This window comes from Mirounga leonina, unplaced genomic scaffold (genome assembly GCF_011800145.1).
Source record: "Mirounga leonina isolate KUSES-001 unplaced genomic scaffold, KU_Mleo_1.0 Mir_447, whole genome shotgun sequence".
Lineage (NCBI taxonomy): Eukaryota > Metazoa > Chordata > Mammalia > Carnivora > Phocidae > Mirounga > Mirounga leonina.
The window spans coordinates 14,294,601-14,315,977 of NW_023270757.1; the positions used below are offsets into that span (position 1 = coordinate 14,294,601).

Here is a 21,377-nt window from a genome sequence, read left to right on the forward strand (position 1 = left end):
TGCTGATTTTTTAAAAAAGATTTTATTTATTTATTTGTCAGAGAAAGAGCACAAGTTGGGGAGAGGCAGGCTCCCTGCTCAGCAGGGAGCCTAATGTGGGGCTCCATCCCATGCATGACCTGAGTCAAAGGCAGATCCTTAACCGACTGATATACCCAGGTGCCCCTTTCTGCTGATTTTTATATTGAACTTCTTATCTTACTGAAAAAATGGACCCAGAGTTTGATGAAATAAAGGATAAGACTGTTGAATCTTTTCTTTTTTTTAATTTTTAAATTTTTTAATTAATTTATTTTTAAGATTTATTTATTTATTTGTCAGAGAGAGTGAGTGAGCACAAGCAGGGGGAGTGGCAAGCAGAGGGAGAAGCAGGCTCTTCACTGAGCAAGGAGCCTGACTCGGGCCTCGATCCCAGGACTCTGGGATCATGACTGAGCCGAAGGCAGAGGCTTAACGACTGAGCCACCCAAGTGTCCCCAAATTCTTTTTTTGTTTTTTAAAGATTTATTTATTTGAGAGAGAGAGAGCACGAGTGGGAGGGACAGAAGGAGAGGGAGAGAGAATCTCAAGCAGACTCCCACTCTGAGTGAGGAGCCCTACTCAGGGCTTGATCCCACGACCCTAAGATCATGACCTGAGCTAAAACCAGGAGTCTGTTGCTTAACCCACTGCACCACCCAGGGCCCCCTATCCAAATTCTCAATTGTATTAGGAAAGAAGGAAAATTTTTCTTAGAGACAAGTGGTAAGATTATTAACATTCTTTTTTTAAGTTCTTAAATTCCAGTTAACATACAGTGCAATACTAATTTCAGGTGTACAATTTATTGATTCAACACATTCTTTTTCTTTGTAGCAGTACAGTTGCTTTAGATTCCAGGGCAGAAGTTGACTCCTTTGTCAGATATTTCCCTTTTTTCTGTGTCTGCCAAGATGCTCACAGTGAAATTTAATCTTCCCTAAGTTTAATTTTAAATTGAATCCTCATTCACCATCATTATATTAGTCTGGGTAATTCCAGGGAAGTTTCCTTTCAAGATTGCTGGTCTTTCTGTGTATATCTCAGTTCTTCCCTCAAAGTATATACTAAAAATTAGTAGTCCTATTTAGAACAGGATGGCTTAAGAATTGTTTCTTTATGGCCTTGCAGCCAAATATATTTCTGGGTTCCCTTCAATCTGGGAAGGAAAGAAACAGGTCCCTTTGTGACCACCCTTGGTGCTATGATCATATATGTTAACTAGATGTTTTATTCTTGGGCCAGAGATGCCACTGGGAAAGAAGTGTACCGTCTTGCTCTTCAAACCAGGGAACAGCACATCCGGAGAGACAAGGCTACTAGCAACATCTGTACAGCTCAGGTAGGTCACATGCCTGCTTTGCCCACTAAACCCTTTATAATCTACAGAAATGAGCTGCTCATGCATTCACTCGATTGTTAATTCATTCGTTCACCACCTACTGACCAGTGTGTACATCAGAAGTGGTGTCATCTTATTGATAGAGAAGCCCTGTGGTCTTGTCAGAACCAAAATACGATGCATTTTCCTGGAGCTCTGTGTATGGATATACTGCATACGTCAGTGTTTCTAGCATTCTTGGCCATCGGGCCAGGTCCATTATGGGTGGTGGGTGATTGGGCACCTTCTCTTAAGGTTGAAATGGAAGCCCTCTAGGAATGTGGTGAGGGAGGCAATGTGACTGTGCTTGAGGGGGTGACCAAGATTGACCCGTTGGTGGTGGTTGTGGGATACTCTTACTGGGGACTCAGGACAGGCATTCGTGAAAGGATGGACTAAAAGAGGAGGAGCTTCCTAAGTTCCTGACGATTCTGGAAGTTGCCCAGGGCTCAGGTCAGAGGAAGGAGTGTTTGAGACCAAGTTTCTAGGCTTAGGTGGAGGACTCTTCCTGAGCATCCAATCCATTCTAGGTCCATCTTCTCCATTCAGGGTAAGAGAAAGAGATCTTACCAACACCTCAGTGGGCAATACGGTGCTTTTTTTCTCTCAGGGCACTGGTTCAAAGCACCACCACCAGGTTTTAGACTCTCCAGGGGCAGTAGATGATAAGGTCTTCTTATATTTGGTTCTCTAGCCGGTGGTCTTTGGACTAGTTTCCTCACTAGGTTTTCTTGTCTTATTTGTTGCCTCAAAAAGGTGGCTGCTTCTTTTTAGCCAAGAGCTCTTTCTTTCATCACAGGAAGGAGCCAACTGTCAAGAGCTTTTCCTCTGTTGACAGCAAATTGAACTTTACATGATGCTATTACTTTCCATAGTTTACCCTTCATTTGTTGAATTCCCTGCTTATATATTTCTCCTTCCTGTGCAGCTGATTGCTCCTGTCTTGCTCTTTCTGCTCATGTTCTTCCAAAAGGTGCCTGTCTGGTTATAAATGCATTAAGGAGTTTTCTGCTTCAATGTTTGAAATTAATTTTACAGGTGAATTTGGGCTGAACAAAGGCCTCTTTTTCAGCAATTATTAAAGTGATGCTTGCCTTGGAAATAGTGCAACTCTGTCTTTTGATTTTTTTTTTTAAAAGATTTATTTATTTATCTTAGAGAAAGAGTGAGGGAGGCGAAGGGGCAGAGGGAGACAAGAGAGAGAATCCCAAGCAGATTCCACGCTGGGTGTGAAACCCGATGTGGTGCTCAATCTCAGGAACCTGACATCATGATCTGAGCTGAAAGCAAGAGTCAGACGCTTAACCGACTGCGCCACCCAGGTGCCCCTGTCTTCTCTGATTTTTATCTTCTTATTCTGGAGAACTTCCAGCTATCCATTGTCTATTTCATTTCATGAGTTTCTTTTCATAATTGGTTGCATAAAGCAGTTGCTCATAACTCCAGGGTCATTGTCTATAAGCATACAATTAATCTTTTTTTTTTGCAATTAATCTTTTTTGTTAGGAGATGACTGATATCTTTTGAGATGCTCCTTGAGCACTATATGCCTTTAACTCCAGCCTTCTGCTTCTTTAGCCACTGCTCTGTGTTCTCATGGCTGCCCCTTTTCTCTTGAGCATAATAGGCTCCACAATCGAGTTTTAGTTTTGCATTGTTGGTGGTACAAAGCTCTCTGAAAGTGTGTTATTGAATTCTTTTTTAAAATTCTTTCTATAAACTTGTGATATTTCACAGATATCTGAACTTGCATCACGTCCTGTTCTTTATGTTTTCTTATTTCTTGGGTTCTACCACCACAAGCAATTTTTTCATTAGCTTTCTCTGAAGTCAGTTGTGTTGAGGTGTAATCTGCATTTCATTAACTCTTCAGTGAGCTGTAACTCCCCATAAAATTTGCTCATTTAAAGTATACAGTTCAGTGGTTTTTAGTATTTTTGTGAAGTTGTGCAACCATCACTAGCATTTCATTTCTGAACATTCTCATCACCCCAAAAGGAAACCTGTTCCCATGAAGCAATCACTCCCCATCCTTCTCCCCTCCCTGCAGCCCCTGGGAGCCACTAATCTACTTTCTTCCTATATGTATTTGCCTATTCTGGACATTCATACAAATGGGATTTTACAATATGTGGCCTTTTGTGCCTGGCTTCTTTCACTTAGCATACTGATTTCAAGGTTTATCCATATTGTGGTATGAATCAGTACTTCCTTTTTTTTATGGCTGAGTATTATCCTATTGTATGGACATACCACATTTTGTTTATCCATTCATCAAGTGATGGATATTTGGGTTGTTTCCACTTTAAGTATTTTGAATAAAGCTGCTATGCACATTCATGTACAAGATTTTATGGGGTCATATGTTTTCAGTTCTCTTAGGTATATACCCAGAAGTAGAATTACTAGGCCATATTAGTAACCTAAATTGAACTTTCTGAAGAACTTCAGACTGTATTCCAAAGGGGCTTCATCATTTTGTATTCCCTCTACCAGCGTTTGAGGGTTGTAATTTCTCCACATTTTCACCAGTGCTTGTTATTGCCTGTCTTTTTAGTTATAGCCATCCTAGCGAGTGTGAACTGATATCTCATTGTGGTTTTAGTATGCATTTCCCTTATAACTAATGATTTCGAGCAACTTTTAATCATGAGCTTTTGATTACTCTTATTTTTTATTACTTTATTTGTATACTAATTATATTAAGTTTGTCCAAGTTATCCAGGAAATTTGAATTTTCTTGGTCTTCATTTCTCTGAACTTCCTTTGGAGTTCTAATTCCTTTCTGAGATTTCTAAAAATGATTCTATACTTGTCATCAGTTTGTTGGCCAGTCACTTGATACAGTCTCCTCTTTGTAGAAAAGAATCATCTCTACATTAAAAAGGGATATGAACCAACTTATACAGGGTTGTTGTGATAAGAGGATTCCAGAGGATTCTGTGAATATCAGGCCTGAGTTTCTATTCCCCAGCAGTAGTCATAAGCATTTGGATACACAGTGTCATGTATTGTTTGACTTGCCCTCTCCATAGCTGGAATGTGTTGTAGTGCTTCTGTATATATTTCTAATTGTTATACAGAGTCCACAAAGCTTCTATACTCTCTTGGGGAATTTTGGTCCAAGAAAGTCTACTTCTGTGTTCTTAGATATCTTCTTCTGCTTCTTCTTTTTTTAGAGAGGGAAAGAGAGGAGAGGGAGAAAAAGAATCTTAAGCAGGCTCTGTGCTCAGTGCGTAGCCTGACTCGGGGCTTGATCTCAAAATCCTGAGATCATGACCTGAGCCAAAATCAAGAGTCAGATGCTTAACTGACTGAGCCACCCAGGTGCCCCAGATTTCTTCCTTTCCTCTGCATTTTCTTTGACTGTTGGCTTCACTTTCTGGCATCTTTTTTTTTTTTTTTTTTTGTCAGAGAGAGAGTGAGAGAGAGAGAGCACAAATAGAGGGAGCAGCAAGGCAGAGGGAGAAGCAGGCTCCCTGCTGAGCAAGGACCCCAATGTGGGATTCAATCCCAGGACCCTGGGAACATGACCTGAGCTGAAGGCAGATGCTTAACTGACTGAGCCACCCAGGCATCCCTTTCTGGCATCTTTTGAGAACTGTTTCTTGTTTTGCAGTGGTCCCATGGCTGAGAAGATGTGTACCGAACAAAATAGATCCAATATTGAATATCAGCCAACTTAAAAGCATTGTGTTTCTCAGGTGCCTTTCCCACTCTGTGGTGATTGGCTGTGAAGATGACCACATTAGGAGAAAATTCACACTAGTGGGACTGAAAACTTCAGAGTTTATGGTGCTGGACCAGTAAAATGGGAGTGGCAGTGGGAGAACAGAATAGGCTGGGCAGGGTAGGAATCTGAGACCTGAGTTGGGACCAGTTTCCTGGGAGGTAGGGATGATATTGCATGGTTAGAAGATTGCTTATTGGCAGGATCTAGGGTGATAAAGCAAATGAGGGATGGGACCAAGAGGAAGAGAAGCATGAGGTGGGCCTCCATCATTTTTTGCCACATTGTCACTCGTTTTAGTATCTTATCCTAGCTATCTTCTTTTATCTTCTTCCTTGACTCAACATGCCATCACAGTGGGTTCTTTTCTTGTTCCCCATGCAGGACTTCCTCACTGAAGCATTGCTGTCTGTGCCCCTTATCTCTGAGAGATTCCAGTGCCATTCCTTTCTATTTTCTGTCACACAAAACACACGCTTCCCTGTAAATGTTCTTGTGAAACCTCAATCCCGAAACCTCAAGGGAGATATCTTTACCTGAGAAAGTGACCTTGCTGTGAACAGGGAATAGCCAATAGGTGCTGATATTCTCTAATACATGTCCTGCCAATTCATTTTGGTTTTATCGCCCTGTGTCCTGCATTTTCATTTTTGGTAGTCCTTTCCCACACAATATTCATTCATCCATTGGCTGGCTGAAATTCAGCTTCTAGGGCTTTATTTAAGTTCTCAGTATAATTGTGTTCCCTGAGTTCTTGTATATTTGTAAATTGTTTGTTGCTTTTATCCTTGAATTGTTTGATTGATATAAAATTCTTGGATCTCACTTCTTTTCCCCTGACACCTTTATTACTCCGCTGTCTTCCTACATGAAATACTGCTCCTCGATGTTTAATGACATCCCCATCTTCCCTCTTATGGGTGATATGATTATATTACATGGATGAAAGTCCTCCTTTATAGTGGTCAAATCTGAAAGTTTAGTATCGTGACTCCAGGGTGTCTTGGATATTGTGTTTGCCCCTGAGATAGGCAGGTTATAAATCATCCCCCACTATCATAGAGAAAGCAGGAAATCTGATCACTTTTTTTGTCCCTGTTTTCAGTTGTGGCATTTCAAGTCAAAATAATACTCCTTCCCACTAACTGTCTTCATCGCATTGTTGAACATGATTCCTTAAATGTTCTTTGTTGTTTTAGGCTCTCTTGGCAAACATGGCTGCCATGTTTGCAATCTACCATGGTTCCCATGGGCTGGAGCATATCGCTAGGAGGGTACATAATGCCACTTTGATTTTGTCTGAAGGTGAGTCACTTCATAACAAGACTGATAAACCTGAGTAAGTAAAATAGAAAACTCAGTGTATGTCCAATACTGTATACAAAATTGAAAGTCAAATAAGAAAATATTTCGCCATTTCTGATAGACTGAGTGTTAAAATTTTTAATATGGAGATCTCTTACTTGCTCCCCAACTCCATAAACAAGAGGGATGATCACTCAGAGAAAAATGGGCAAAAGACATTAAGTGTAATTTTATTTTTTTATTTTTTTAAGATTTATTTATTTTATTTTAGAGAGAGAGAACCAGGGGGAGGGGCAGATGAGAGGGAGAGAGAGTCTTAAAGCACAGAGCCTGACACAGAGCTCAATCTCACAACCCTGAGATCACAACCTGAGCTGAAACAGAGTCAGAAGCTTAACCGACTACGTCCCCCAGGTGCCTGAGTGTAATTTTAAAAGAAGTAAATATACAAATAAATGGCCAGTAAACATAAAATTTTAACCTTACTATTAAGGAAATGTAAATTGAAACAATAGTGTTTTTCCCATTACATTGGTAAAGATTAAAAAGAATGCTGATGTTGGTATAAATTTTTTTTAAAGATTTTTTTCTATTTATTAGAAAGAAAGAGGGAGAACACAGGCGGAGAGTAAGAGGGAGAAGCAGACTCCCTGCTGAGCAGATAGCCAGATGTGGGACTCGATCCCAGGACCCTAAGATCATGCCCTGAGCTGAAGGTAGACACTCAACTGACCGAGCCACCCAGGCGCTCATGTTGGTATAACTTTCATGAGGGCATGTAAGCAGTACATATCAAAAGCTTTTAAAATGCGCCGACAGTTTGAATAAAAAATTCTACTTCTAGAAATGTATCTAAAGGAAATAATCACCTAAGGATGTAAAGGGTATCCATTGAAACATTGTTTATAATACCACAATCTTAGAAACAGCCTAAATGTTCAGTAATAAGTGATTAAATTATTTTACATGCATATATTTGAATATTATACCACCATTAAAAATAATGACATGGATATCGATCTGTAGAAAAGCAAAATGTTCTTTATGTATTACAAATTTTTTAAAGTGTAAAGAAATATGTCATATCTCTCTCTTTCTCTCTCTCACACACACACACCCCAATTCTAGAGTAATATACACTAAATTGTAACCAGTGATTATTTCTGTATGGTGATTATGGTGATTTTTCTTTTTTTATATGTATTTATTTCATAATATTCTATAGCATAGTGACAAACTTTTAATTTCTTTTAAAAAAAAAAAGCAGCTATCAAAACACTGGCTAAAATCAGGAACAGACTATAGTTAAAATTCACCTCTTGGGGCCCCTGGATGGCTCAGTCAGTTAAGCATCCTACTCTTGATTTCAGCTCAGGTCATGATCTCAGGATCCTGCAATTGAGCCCTGTGTTGGGCTCTGCGCTCAGCGCAGTCTGCTGGTCCCTCCCTCTACCCCCGCTCTTGTGTTCTTCCTAAAATAAGTAAGTAAATAAATAAAATCTTAAAAAAAAAAGAAAAAGAGTTTACCTCTTTACTTCTCTGTGAAAGGTCAGGGGCCGCAGAGCAGATTTCTGTGTTAGGGACTTGTGGCTTTCCTATCTTGTCTAGGTCTCAAGCGAGCAGGGCATCAACTCCAGCATGACTTGTTCTTTGACACTTTGAAGATTCAGTGTGGCTGCTCAGTGAAGGAGGTCTTGGACAGGGCCACTCAGCGGCAAATCAATTTTCGGCTCTTTGAGGATGGCACAGTTAAGTAAAACTTTTCCACTTTTTAAACTACTTTAAAGTTTCCTGACTTTTCTTAGTAAAAATTTTCTTCTTAAAAAAATCAGTATTGGAATTTGGGGCACAATCTATGTTTTTTAAACAATTTTCATTTCCCGCTTGGAACATTGTGACTTTCAAATAAAGGATAACTCATTCTTAGCTTTACTTAAGACTTTGTGTTTTCATGCATGGGACTCTTAGGCACATATTTTGCTCATAATACCCTTCACAATATGACTGTTGAAGGTAAAGACTATGATAAGTGATATAATAAATTAAGGTTAAGTATATCTGGTGACCTACCAGACCCACCAGACTGTTGGAGTCCAGAAGTGGCTCCTAGAACTCTAAACTTTGTAAAGTCTCAGACTCATCTAGTCCATGGGCCAACTCGGATACAAGGGCACCCAGATATCTTAGCATAACTGGGGGTCTTATCCAGCACCTTCCTCCCTTTGACTTCTCTTGGGGTTTCTCCACTGGTCTTGATGTTGGGCTGATGTTTTCCCTTTCATTTTCATTTCTGTAGCTTGGGATTTCTCTTGATGAAACAGTCAATGAAAAAGATCTGGATGACTTGTTGTGGATCTTTGGCTGTGAATCATCTGCAGTAAGTAAACTGAGAAGATGCATTTCTCATAATGACTGTTTGAGGTGTTGTCAAAGATGACTTTCCCTCTTGTGGCTCCGAGGGTGACACTGGGTGGCCTGCTGTTAAAATTATGCCACTGACCATCCCTGATAGCTGGTGGTCACTGCTGGGGGCCCCAGCTAGGACCTTACAGCCAGGCTATGTGGGAGGATTGTTAATGGTGTTTAATTAAAACTATCACTAACATGGAGAACCGTGACATTGGTGTCTTGGTTATGTCAGTTCTGGGAAAATACTTATTTATTGAACACCTAATATGTGGCAGGTACTATGTTAGGCCCTGAAGATGGTGGTGAATTAGACATGATTCCTGCCCCGACAGAGCTTATAGTCTAATGGGGACTCAGACATGCACAAGATTAAAATCCAGGTGATATCTTATGCTGGGTGTTGTCTGAAGATGCTCTGTGAGCACAGAAGAGGAGCTTCTCACCAAGACTTAGAGAAATTGTCCTAAGCTGAGTTCTGAATGATGAGTAGGAATTATCCAATCTAAGATGGCACAATTGAAGAACTAGGAGAATGGGGCCAGAGGTGTTCCAGACACTGGGAAAAGCAACAATAAAGGCTTAGAGGAGAAAGATTACAATGTGAACTTGGGGCAGTTTAGTGTGACTGAGTTGGTTTCTAAAGCAACGAATTAGCAGGGCCATGTGAGAGGAAAGGTTATAGTTCTGTGGAATGAAGATGACAGAGAAGCAGTCAGTAGCTACCTAAACCTGTGGCAAGATGTTAATCACAACACTCTATAGGGCCTGGTACACAGGAAGCACTCAGTAAATACTGTTGAATGAATCAATGGAAAGAAATGTTTCCCATACAGGTAGAAATAGGTTCCAGAGTGCTGACCGTGTGCTGAACGGTGCCATCCTGGTCGTCTATGTACTCTTTAAGAAGAGGACTTCAGTACCAGATAACAGTTGTAAATCATCAAAGAGATACCACACTGTTCTTTTTTAAGCCTTAATAAATAGGAGTGAATAAGCCATCTTCTCTCTAGAACTCTGCATTAAATTTAACCACAGGTTCCATGCATTTAAGGAATATTTATGGAGCACCCACTGAGGGCTCTAGATGGCTGTACTATCATGAGGAACAAGCCATGCATTTATATATTCTGGATATTAAACCCTTATCAGATATGATATGCAACATTTTTTCCCATTCTGTGGGTTGTCTCAATGCTTGATAGTGTCCTTTGATATGCAAAAGTTTTTTAATTTTAATTGAAGTCCACTTTATTTACTTTTTCTTTTGTTACTCATGCTTTTGGTGTCATATTTGAGAAACAAAATCCAAATCCAAGATCATGCAGATTTGTGTCTGTTTTCTTCTAAGAGTTTTATACTTTTGGCTTTTAAATTTAGGTCCTTAGTTCACTTTGAGTTAGTTTTTGTATATGGTATAAGGTAAGGGTTTGACTTCATTCTTTTACATCTGGATATCCACTTTTCTCAGCAATTGTTTGTTGAAGGGATTATCCTTTTGCCCACTGAATGGTCTTGGCACATGTATTTTATTAGAATTGTTCTCACAGATAAAAGCACTGTCAAGTAAGAATACTTACTTGAGTGTTGTCATCATAACTGGTTTTTTAAAATATTTATTTATTCAAGAGAGAGAGAGCAATCACATGCATGGAGTTGGGAGTCAGAGGAGAGGGAAAGAGAGAATCTCAAGCAGACTCCCCGCTGAGTGTGGAGCCAGAAGCAGGGCTCAATCCCATGGCCCTGAGATCATGACCTGAGCCAAAATCAAGAGTTGGATGCTTAACTGACTGAGCCACCCAGGCGCCCCCATCATAACTTTTTTGATAGCCCTTTAAAATAACTTAATGTAGGGCACCTGGGTGGCTCAGTTGGTTAAGCGACTGCCTTCGGCTCAGGTCATGATCCTGGAGTCCCAGGATCGAGTCCCGCATCGGGCTCCCTGCTCGGCAGGGAGCCTGCTTCTCCCTCTGACCCCCCCCCTCTCATGTGCTCTCTGTCTCTCTCATTCTCTCTGTCTCAAATAAATAAATAAAATCTTTAAAAAAAAATAAAATAACTTAATGTAACTTGCTTCATTACTCAAGGAACATGCAGGAGAAGTCTTGCCAGGGAGGGGGTGGCAATAAAAATTGTCATTTTTCCTCTTTTCCTCTGGCAAAGGTCAGTAGAACTTAGAAATGGTGCTCCGCCCAATTCATGACTCCTGATACCTGTTACCTCACCATGCCAGATGCCAGGGGGTTGGGCGGTGGTAATAGATCTCTAGTGCTTTGTCGGGGTACATGCCAACCAGAAGCCTGGATCTCCACATGTAGTTCCAGGCATGCTTTCCACTCTTTAGTCTGTGGTCTCTCCACACAGGAGCTGGTTGCTGAAAGCATGGGCGAGGAGCGGAGAGGTATTCCAGGGACTGCTTTCAAGAGAACTAGCTCTTTCCTCACACATCAAGTGTTCAACAGGTTTGTGTGGTTGTGTGCATTATGTGCTGTGGCTTGGGAGTACAATAGAGAGTGGCTGCTTTTTAAAAAATTTTAAAGATTTATTTATTTGAGAGAGAGAGCAAGTGATAGTGTGCAAGTTGGGGGAGGGGCAGAGGGAGAGAATCTCAAGCAGACTTCCTACTAAGCATGGAGCCCAACATGGGGCTTAATCTCATGACGCATCATGAGATCATGACCTGAGCCAAAACCAAGAGTGGGAGGCTCAACCGACTTAGCCATCCAGGTACCCATAGAGAGTGGCTTCTGGATCCAACTATGATATGGCTTGGGTTATTGTGGTTCAGCCATGGCTCACTAATAAACCAACGCCATAAGGATTCCATTCCTGATTGGCATACACGTTGGCAGTGTAACCCCTAAGCCCACTTGTCAGGAAGAGAGGTTTGGATGCATGGTTTATAGGCTGAAGTTCATACCCAGGAACTCAACATAGTCCTCTTCCCAACCTCCTCTCCTGCCCACAGAAGCTTCTTGTCCTACTGCATCCCCTGAGGTTCGTGGGGGTTCCATGCCCTTCCCTCTGATGCTTTGTTGGCATGTTGCCCGTGGCTCAATTTGATCTGTATTTTGAAGGTAGATCTGTGTGTCTTATATTTCAGGAGGATGTATATGGACTCTTATCCCATTATAATGCCCCAAATCATGTGTTTTGTGTTCACAGCTATCACTCAGAAACAAATATTGTGCGATATATGAAGAAATTGGAAAACAAAGACATTTCCCTTGTTCACAGCATGATTCCGCTGGTAATTGTTGTCCTTGTTCTTACCTCTAACCCCAACCCTGGTCTCACCTCTTTGGCTTGCAGCTACATGCTGCAAGAGGGATGGAGGGGTGGCCATTTGGGGAGATCAGAGGGTCAAGAGGAAATCACTAATGTGATACATTTTGGATATGCTTCTTAAAGGGGTCCTGTACCATGAAGCTCAACAGCTCATCTGAACTCGCAGTAAGTAGGACACTTCTCTTAAGAGGGAACTTAGTGGGAGCAGTGTTCTAGCTTGTACATAATTAGATAACTAGAGAAAGCTACTGGGACTGATTTAATAACTACCTGAATAATTATTTACCTTGCTATTCTTTTTTTTTTTAAGATTTTATTTATTTATTTGAGTGAAATAGAGAGCTTGAGTGGGCAGGGAAGGGCAGAGGGAAAGGGAGATGCAGGCTCCCCACTGAGCAGGGAGCCTGATGCTGGGCTCAATCCCAGGACCCTGAGATCATGACCTGAACTGAAGGCAGATGCTTAACCAGCTGAGCTACCCAGGCACCCCCATCTTTATGTTGCTATTCAACAATCTTAGGAGAAACCCCAATTTTATCGCAACTTGATCATTTAAGTTTGAGTAAAATTATCTGAAACTAATATTATATGTTAATTAATTGAATTTAAATTAAAATAATTAAATATATAATATTCATGCCTTCCTATTCCCTATTTATAGATTCATGCCTTCCTATCCCCTATTTATAGATTCATGCCTTCCTATCCCCTATTTATTTGTTTTAGTATAGATTTTATTTTTAAGTAATCTTAAAAATCTTGAACTCACAACCCTGAGACCAAGAGTCAAATGTCTACTGACTAAGCCAGCCACATGCCACTCCTATTCCCCCCTTTAAACCTGCAATGCTTTTATCAACTTGTAGTTGTTAAGCTCAGTAGAATTCAGAACCTTAAGCCTTCTTTCTAGAAATCCATTCACAGTGCGAGAAGGGTAGAGACTGGAGGTTTTCATTTATGTCTTGTGTCAACAGAAGATTTGTGTAACCTGCTCTTGTGGTTGGTAAGTATCTCTCCTAGGCTAGGATCCATTTTAGCAAAACTATCTTCTTCCTTTTTTTCCATAGGATTATTCTGATATGACAAATCACATCAGACAAAGGAAATCACTTTATATTGTGATTGGAAGCATTTTCCCCATTTCCTTTTGTTTTTGTCTTGTTCTGAGAATAAATACGTGTGCTGTATAAGAGTCCAAGTAAATCATACGTGAAACAACTCACTGGGTTTCATGGATATAAATCTATTTTAGGGACTTTTTGTTCCTGAAAAGATAGAAAAAGTTTATATTTTTGTGTAAATTCCCTTTCTAGGCCTTTCTGACCCACTTATAAAATTAAGGCAGTAATAGTACTTACCTGGTAAGATTGTGGTGAGATTTAATGAATTAATGTATTTAAAGTGCTTAAAACAGTGCCTGGCACATAGTAAATACTCTTTGTGCTAGCTAGTGCTATACTCATCATCATCATTATTAAAGTTTACTATTGTTATTACTATTACAATTGTACATATGCATGTGTTTTCTCCCCTGTTGCTCTTCAGCCTATCACATGGAAAGAATTTGCAAACATCCACCCATTTGTGCCTCTGGACCAAGCTCAAGGGTATCAGCAACTTTTCCAAGAGCTTGAGAAAGACTTATGTGAACTCACGGGCTATGACCGAATCTCCTTCCAGCCTAACAGGTAAGAGATTTCTTCTCCTGTCTTTTAGCTATCTCTTGTGGTATAATACCCACCCCCAAAATTTTGAGGCTTGAAATGACAATTTCGTATCATTCTGAGAGTTGAGTAGACAGTTCAACTCCACTGACTGGGGTGGATGGCTAGAATATCCAATAAGTAGCGACATTCACATAGATGGCAAGTTAATGATGGAGCCCAGTTGAGGATGTTGACCTGGGCCTTGGTTCTTATTCATGTAGCCCTCTCCATGTGGTTGCTTGAGCTTCATTCGTCCTGGAATGATGTCTAGGTTTAAAGTGGAGTGTTCCATGATGGAAGAATGTGGAAGCTACAAAACCCCTTAAGGCTCAGACTCTGAAGTTTCACAGCATGACTTCCAGAGCATTCTATCTGTTAAAGCAAGTGACAGGGCCAGCCCAGTTTGAATGCAGGAGGGGACAATACATGGGTGTGAATGTCCAGAGTTGTGTTTCATTGTGGGCCATCTTTGGAAACTAGTTACTATATCCATCAATGACATAGCATTAGAATTAGAATCAAGTACACATGTTAACTCCTAACAAGCAGCAACATCTCAATCCAGTAGGGTCAGGAGAACCTAGAGCCTGGTTTGTGCTGTCACTAACTTTGAAAGTTCCCTGCTCCTCTTCTGGCCTCTGTTTCTTTATCTGTAAAGTAAAAACTCTGAAGAACAGTTGACTTTAAAAAAAATTTTTTTTTTAATTTATTTTTTGACAGAGAGAGGGAACATAAGCAGGGGGAGTGGGAGAGGGAGAAGCAGGCTTCCCTAAGAGCATGGAGCCCGATGTGGGGCTCGATCCCAGGACCCTGGGATTATGACCTGAGCTGAAGGCAGACGTGCAACCCACTGAGCCACCCAGGCGCCCCAAACAGTGACTTTTTTTTAAAAGCAGAGGGCTCTAGCAACATTTCTTGGGTGCTTGTTAAAAATACAAATGTCTGTGTCCCACTCTAGGCCTACTGATCATAATCTCCAGGGTTTAGGACTAAGAAACCATATTTTTAAGAAGCAAACAAATAAATGATTCTGATATACAGCCAGTTTGGAATCCACTGGGTTTTCGATCTGTCTTCATGGGAATAGAGAGATAGGTGGATAGACAAACACTTTCATCAGCATGAATTCACATTTAACTATCTTCAGAAGAGTTGCGTTTCTGCCAAGGGATTCTCCACAAGAAGTGTAATTCTCCACCAGCAGCCTCAGCATTGACATCACCCAGGAGCTTGTTAGAAATGTAGACTTCAAGATACAAAAATCAAATGATTTTTTTAAAAGATTTATTTATTTGAGGGTGGGGAGTGGCAGAGGGAAAATCTTCAAGCAGACTCCCCGCCAAGCGAGAAGCCCGACTGGGGGCTCGATCTCACAACCTTGAGATCATGACCTGAGCCAAAATCAAGAGTTGGAGGCTTAACCAACTGTACCACCGAGGCGCCCCAAAAATCAAATGATTTTAAAACTGGGACATTTATCATCTCACTCTCTGAAACAGAAAGTAATCAGATCTTAGCTACAATCAAGCCCTACCTCCTGTTTGGTAACATAAGCTATACAGCAAAGTCATGTACTTTGTGAAAACAGTATATCCTATAAAATACAAACCCTTTAAGATGGGGGCATATGGCAAATGAAAGGACACAGAGCTCTTTTAATAGTAGCCTCTCAAATGCTGATTTTATAAATAGGAAGGAATGACATTCATGAAAGTCTGGCTTCATACCTTCATTAAAACATCATCAAGCCCCTCCCCCTTTTTAAAGGAAGAGAGGAACCTGAGTGAATTATTAATCTGAGGCAATAAACCTTAATTAAATGTTGAAAATGAAGAAACTTCGCCCTCTAGTGATGGAATATGATTACATCGTCTGTGTCATATAGGAGAGTAATTGTTAAGGACTATTTTAACTCTTAAGTCATTAGCTTTTGCAGCTCATTGAGGGCCCAGCCAGGGTCCTGAAAGACTGACCCAAGGATGAGGAAGCTTGCCTTCCCTTAAAGCAATGGTTCCCAACCCTGGCTGGAAATTGGAGTCATGTGGTGAGTTTATAAAAAGGTTCTGGTGTCCATATCACAATCCCAGATTGAATTATAATCTTGATAGGGAAAGACTGGGGTGAGGGAAGGGACACAGGCTTGAGTATGTCTTTAAAGCTTCTCAGGTGATTCCAGTTTGAAGGCGAGGGTAAGAACCACTGTCAAAGAAGTTTCTCTGTTGTTTTTCTTACTATACATAATGCTCTTTCTCTGTCCTGCTCTCCTCACTCATGTGATTGGCAGTGAGATTCAGTACTCCATCTCAGTTTTGTAGGAGGGAAGGAGATGGTTATTAGGATGTCATTTCTGTCAGTGATGCCTTCTCCACCTTCACAGATTCCCAGATATGACACTCATTGTCAAGACCGATTTGAAAGTGACAGGAGCTGTGCCCAAAGTTGAGGCTTATTGAGGGATATTTCTGGTTCTTAGCAGAGGCTGCTGTGACAGATGAGGAAATGCCCTACTCTTTTGTTGGGAAGATAGACGATGCTTCCAGAGATTATTAAAGTTTGGGGAAAAGAGGAAGGGATGCACCATATATTGTCTGTGTAAGGATTTTGTTTTTTGTTTTTGTTTTTTTTTTTGTTTTTTTTTTAAAGATTTTATTTATTTATTTGACAGAGAGAGACACAGCGAGAGAGGGAACACAAGCAGGGGGAGTGGGAGAGGGAGAAGCAGGCTCCCCGCAGAGCAGGGAGCCCGATGTGGGACTCGATCCCAGGACCCTGGGATCATGACCTGAGCCGAAGGCAGTCGTTCAACCAACTGAGCCACCCAGGCGCCCAGGATTTTGTTTTTATCTTGTTAAAACCCTCTTGGTTTATTTGTGCTAATCTCTCCACACGTGAATTATATATCCAGGTCTCATAATCTATATTCTAAGTATTATAATTAATTACCACAGGACTAACTGTTTAGTGGTTAGTTCATCATGATTTACTGCTGGCTAGTGACCACTCCAATCCAAGGTATTGTTGTAGGCTTCATATTTATTGTAAGAAGAAATACAAGTTTTCTTGAATATTCTGTACAGAGGGAGATTTACTGTATCATCTCAGCCACTGAAATTTAGAATTACTTCTAAAATATGGGGTGCAGTCGCAATTATCATCAAGGTACTATTTCCTGGTGTTTTCATTTATACCTAATTGGAGTTGGTCAGTATGTCTATAGAGTTCTAGAGGCTAGTCACCAAAAAGTTTTGCATCTAAAATTTCTTTTCCTTTTTTGTTATATGATATTTAAAAGATAAATATGGCAAAATTTTTAGGAAGTAGCATTAGTAATATTTTGCAACTCTAAAATTTTTTATTGTGGTAAAATACACATAACATGAAAATTTACCATTTTAACCATTTTTAAGAGTATAGTTCAATAGCATGAATTCACATTGTTTTGTAAGCTTCAGCACCATCCATCTCCAGAACTTTTTTATCTTCCCAGATCAAAGCTCTGTATCAGTTAAACAACAACTCCTCATTTCTCTCTTACCCCAGTCTCTGGCAACCATGATTTTATTTTCTGCTGCTACTAAATCAACTACTAGTTATGTCATGTAGGTGGAACTATATAATATTTGTCTTTTTGTATCTGGTGTATTTCACTTAGCATAATGTCTTTTTTTTTTTTTAAAGATTTTATTTATTTATTTGAGACAGAGAGAATGAGAGAGAGAGAGCACATGAGGGGGGGGAGGGTCAGAGGGAGAAGCAGACCCCCTGCCGAGCAGGGAGCCCGATGCGGGACTCGATCCAGGGACTCCAGGATCATGACCTGAGCTGAAGGCAGTCGCTTAACCAACTGAGCCACCCAGGCGCCCTAGCATAATGTCTTTATCCATGTTGTAGCATGCATCAACATTTCCTTTTATAGGCTGAATAATGTTCCCTTGTATGTGTGGACCACATTTTGCTTATCTCTGCCCATTGATGGACACTTGGGTTGTTTCCACCTTTTAGCTGTTGTGAATAATGTTGCTGTGAACATTGGTATATAAATACCTGAGTCCCTGGTTTTAATTCTTTTGGGTATATACTCAGATGTGACATTGCTGGATGTATGGTAACTCTGTTTAATTTTTTGAGGAATGGCCATACTGATTTATGTATCAATGCAGAGATACAGGTGGGAAAAGTTATCTGAAAAGAAGGACAGTTATCTCAAGGTGGTAGAACTTCAATACTTTTTGTCTTTAGGCCTTTTTAATTTTTTAATTTTAATTTTTCCCCTTCTTGTCCTTACACTTTTTTAGATTACTAAAAACTTTAACCATGATACATGTTAGTATGTAATATAAAAATAAGTTAATTTTATTGTGGGGAACATGCATATTATGAAACAATAACACAATGTAAGGATGCTTGCAAATTCATCTCTACGGTGGGTCTCCTGATCTCAGAGGATTTCTGCATCCCCTAATGGCATGATGAAGCTGGCTTCGACACTTGCCTGGGTTTGGAGGCAAACCATGTACTACCTCAGTCTTAGCAGTGACACAGTACTCAAACATAAAGTGAGAACGTCTTGTACCGTGGGCAAAGGAACCAAGCTCTGCAGAATAGAATGATATTTAACACCGAGTGCACTCATAACACAACTCTCTGGTTCTAAAATGCCTGTGTAGGAGAACAGTTTTCAGGCACGAACCTGAGTGTTCTGCATGTGGCCCTGACGGCTCCACCTCATCTTTGCTGCTGGGCCCTTCCATACTATCTTCCGGTCCAGCAGAGATCTACATGATGCTCACAAAAGGCTATTGGTCTTTCTCTAATAGTTCCTACCTAGATATACACTGCCACAGAACCTTTCTCTTCAGTGGATTCTTTTTCTGAAAGGGAAGTCAGCAGCTCAAAGGAAAGGTTAGCATCCAGAATATGTGAGACCTCCAAACGGCTTCTTAGTCATGATGTAGGTTTCTCTCTCACACAGCAAGAAAGCAAACGCTGTTACTGATCTGACTGAGGTTTGATTGAGGAATGACTGATAATTATGGTTGATAAAGGATTTTATTATGATCAATTGTGGCATGAAATCTTTCATTCATGTAGCTAAACTTTTACTTGGTCTATTTCCTGGGACCGTTAGATTCCAAAAAGGTGTCTAAAAGACTTGAAACAAAAATGTCAAGAAACTTGTCCCCATTTCTCATATTTATTTGCTGCATCTACAAACCTGGAGAGCATTTCCAGTTTGCTGAAGAAAATACCCAAATATTTCATTACCTTTCCATTTTCTACTATGCCTAGCATGGCTTGCTTTGACTTGTTCCCCCATAATAGTGTGACACTCTTAAAATCATTCAACAGCTCATAAATACACTCCAGGAATTGCTGGGTTAGAATTATGATGTAATGTTTAAGGGAGACAGAAACAGTAATTAACACCTTCCACAGATATTTAAAGTGAAAGACAAGCCGGGATTATTATTAGCTCCCTTGGCTTATAAGAGTAAGGAAGTTGTTTTCGTCTTTAAAAACAGCAAACTACGAAAATGAATGTAGATAGAGCTGTCAGTTGCTTTCCCAGAATCTCCACCTGGAAGGCTCTTAAACAAAGGTGTAAACAGGGCATAATCTATGGATCTCAAACTTTATTGTACTGCAGAATCACCTGGGGGGCTTGTTAAATTGCTAAACTTCACTACCAGAGTTCCTGATTCAGTAAGGCTGGGTTGGGGCCTGAGTATTTGCATTTCTAACAGATTTCTGGATGATGTTAATATGCTGGTTTGGCCACTATACTGTGAAAAACACTGGGGTTGCAGGCATTCACAGTCCTGACTGCTTATTAGAATTAGTTGGGGAGCCTCTGAAGAATACTGATGCTCTCCCTACTCCACAAACTAGTTGCATCAGAATCTCCTGAGGGGGAAGGTTGGAGTTCAGGAATCACGGTTTTTAATACCCTCCCCAGGTGATTCTAATGTGCATCACTGGGTTGCAGAGTGTGTTGCCCTAAACAAACACCAAAGAGGAAAGTTTAGTTAGATGACTAATATCTTCCAGTGGACTGAACTTTGAAAGTGCCCTTTGAAGACTAAGTCACGACCATCATGTGCCTATCAGGAGATGCAGAAAGGAGAATCAAACACCTGATAGTTGCTCCTCCCGTTCCACCTTTCTTGAGCTCACGATTGATGGCACTGATTAGCTCTAACATGACTCCTATCATTGGTAACCTCTGATAATGCTTTCCTATGGAGCCTGATGCAGCTCCACAATCCACCTCTCAGAGAACGCTGGGACGCCAGACAGTAGAGACCCTCCTCTGGTTAGAGACTGATTTCCCAAAGAAGCACTCAGAATGCCAGGAAGAAGAGAAAGAAGGGTGAAGGATGAAGAGAGCCATCTTTGGGGACATTGAATGCAGTGAGGAGAAGACCTCCCCTTCCCCAATTTTCTTAACTCTCAAAAGTATGTTTTGATTTTTGCAGTTTGTAAGGCTTGGAGCAGTGGTTCTCACACTTGGTCACACCCACAAGTTTTGTTTTTTTTTTTTTTAAGATTTTATTTGTCTGAGAGAGAAAAGAGCACAAGCAGGGGGAGCGGCAGGCAGAGGGAGAAGCAGGCTTCCCACTGAGCAAGGAGCCCGATACCAGGCTCAATCCCAGGACCCTGGGATCATGACCTGAGCCGAAGGCAGATGCTTAACCGACTGAGCCACCCAGGCGTTCCCCCACAGGATTTTCTGATTCAGTACTTGAGAACTTGTATTTCTATCAGGTTTCCAGGTGACGCTAATGCTTTGTTTGGGAACTTCAGTTTGAGAACTGCTGCTTTAAGGTACTCTTCGGATATCAGAATGGTTAGAACTGGATCTATTCAGATATTTTTGACCAGAAATTGAAGGTTAAGTATAGAATTCGGTTTATGTCAAATTAAATACAGATTGGTAAGAACATTCCAGAATATGTTGAGAGGTTTTTATTATATGCTCATTGGAAGGAGATCCAGGCAGTTTTTGGGTACTTGAGGTAAGCAACAGCATTAGACTGATTAAAATCCTATTGCTTCCAAGGTATGTGTATTGGAAAAATGTCAGTTAGTCCTGTTTTATTCCATTCATAAGATAGGAATCAGTGCCTTTTTTTTTTTTACCTTATTTCCCTGGGAGTGTCTTACTACGTTGCCATGGATTGAAGTGGGTCATTTTGACACAGTAGCTGTTTTGACCATCTTACTGGGATCGGTTTTACCATGTCCGTTTCTTAGCTAATATTTCACCTGGATCACTTGGTCACTTCCTGAGCACTTGATGGTGGTATTTTTAAAATAAAGAAGTTCTTGGATCAGGGAAGTTTGACATCAAAATGCCCAACATCAAAACATAGATAGCAAGAAATCATTAATCGGTTTCCTTCTGGAGAGTGAGACTGGGAAGAATAGGAGGGGGTTGCTTGTTTTACTGATATAAATTCTTAAATCACATGAATGCATTATTTTATAATATATAATATAATATAATATAATATAATATAATATAATATAATATAATATAATA

The 21,377-nt window shown here is 40.4% G+C and overlaps 1 protein-coding gene across 3 annotated transcripts in view; it reads left to right on the top strand.

Moving 5' to 3' along the window:
* The window catches only part of GLDC (glycine decarboxylase), a 148,131-nt gene that overhangs the window by 87,773 nt on the left and 38,981 nt on the right, over positions 1 to 21,377 (top strand). For all 3 annotated transcript variants that reach the window (XM_034988007.1, XM_034988009.1, XM_034988008.1), the window contains 8 exons: positions 1,264 to 1,360; positions 6,329 to 6,434; positions 8,043 to 8,182; positions 8,731 to 8,811; positions 11,205 to 11,302; positions 12,006 to 12,090; positions 12,252 to 12,293; positions 13,674 to 13,816. In XM_034988007.1, coding sequence (XP_034843898.1) covers positions 1,264 to 1,360; positions 6,329 to 6,434; positions 8,043 to 8,182; positions 8,731 to 8,811; positions 11,205 to 11,302; positions 12,006 to 12,090; positions 12,252 to 12,293; positions 13,674 to 13,816 — 792 coding nt within the window. The remainder of the gene's footprint in view (positions 1 to 1,263; positions 1,361 to 6,328; positions 6,435 to 8,042; positions 8,183 to 8,730; positions 8,812 to 11,204; positions 11,303 to 12,005; positions 12,091 to 12,251; positions 12,294 to 13,673; positions 13,817 to 21,377) is intronic.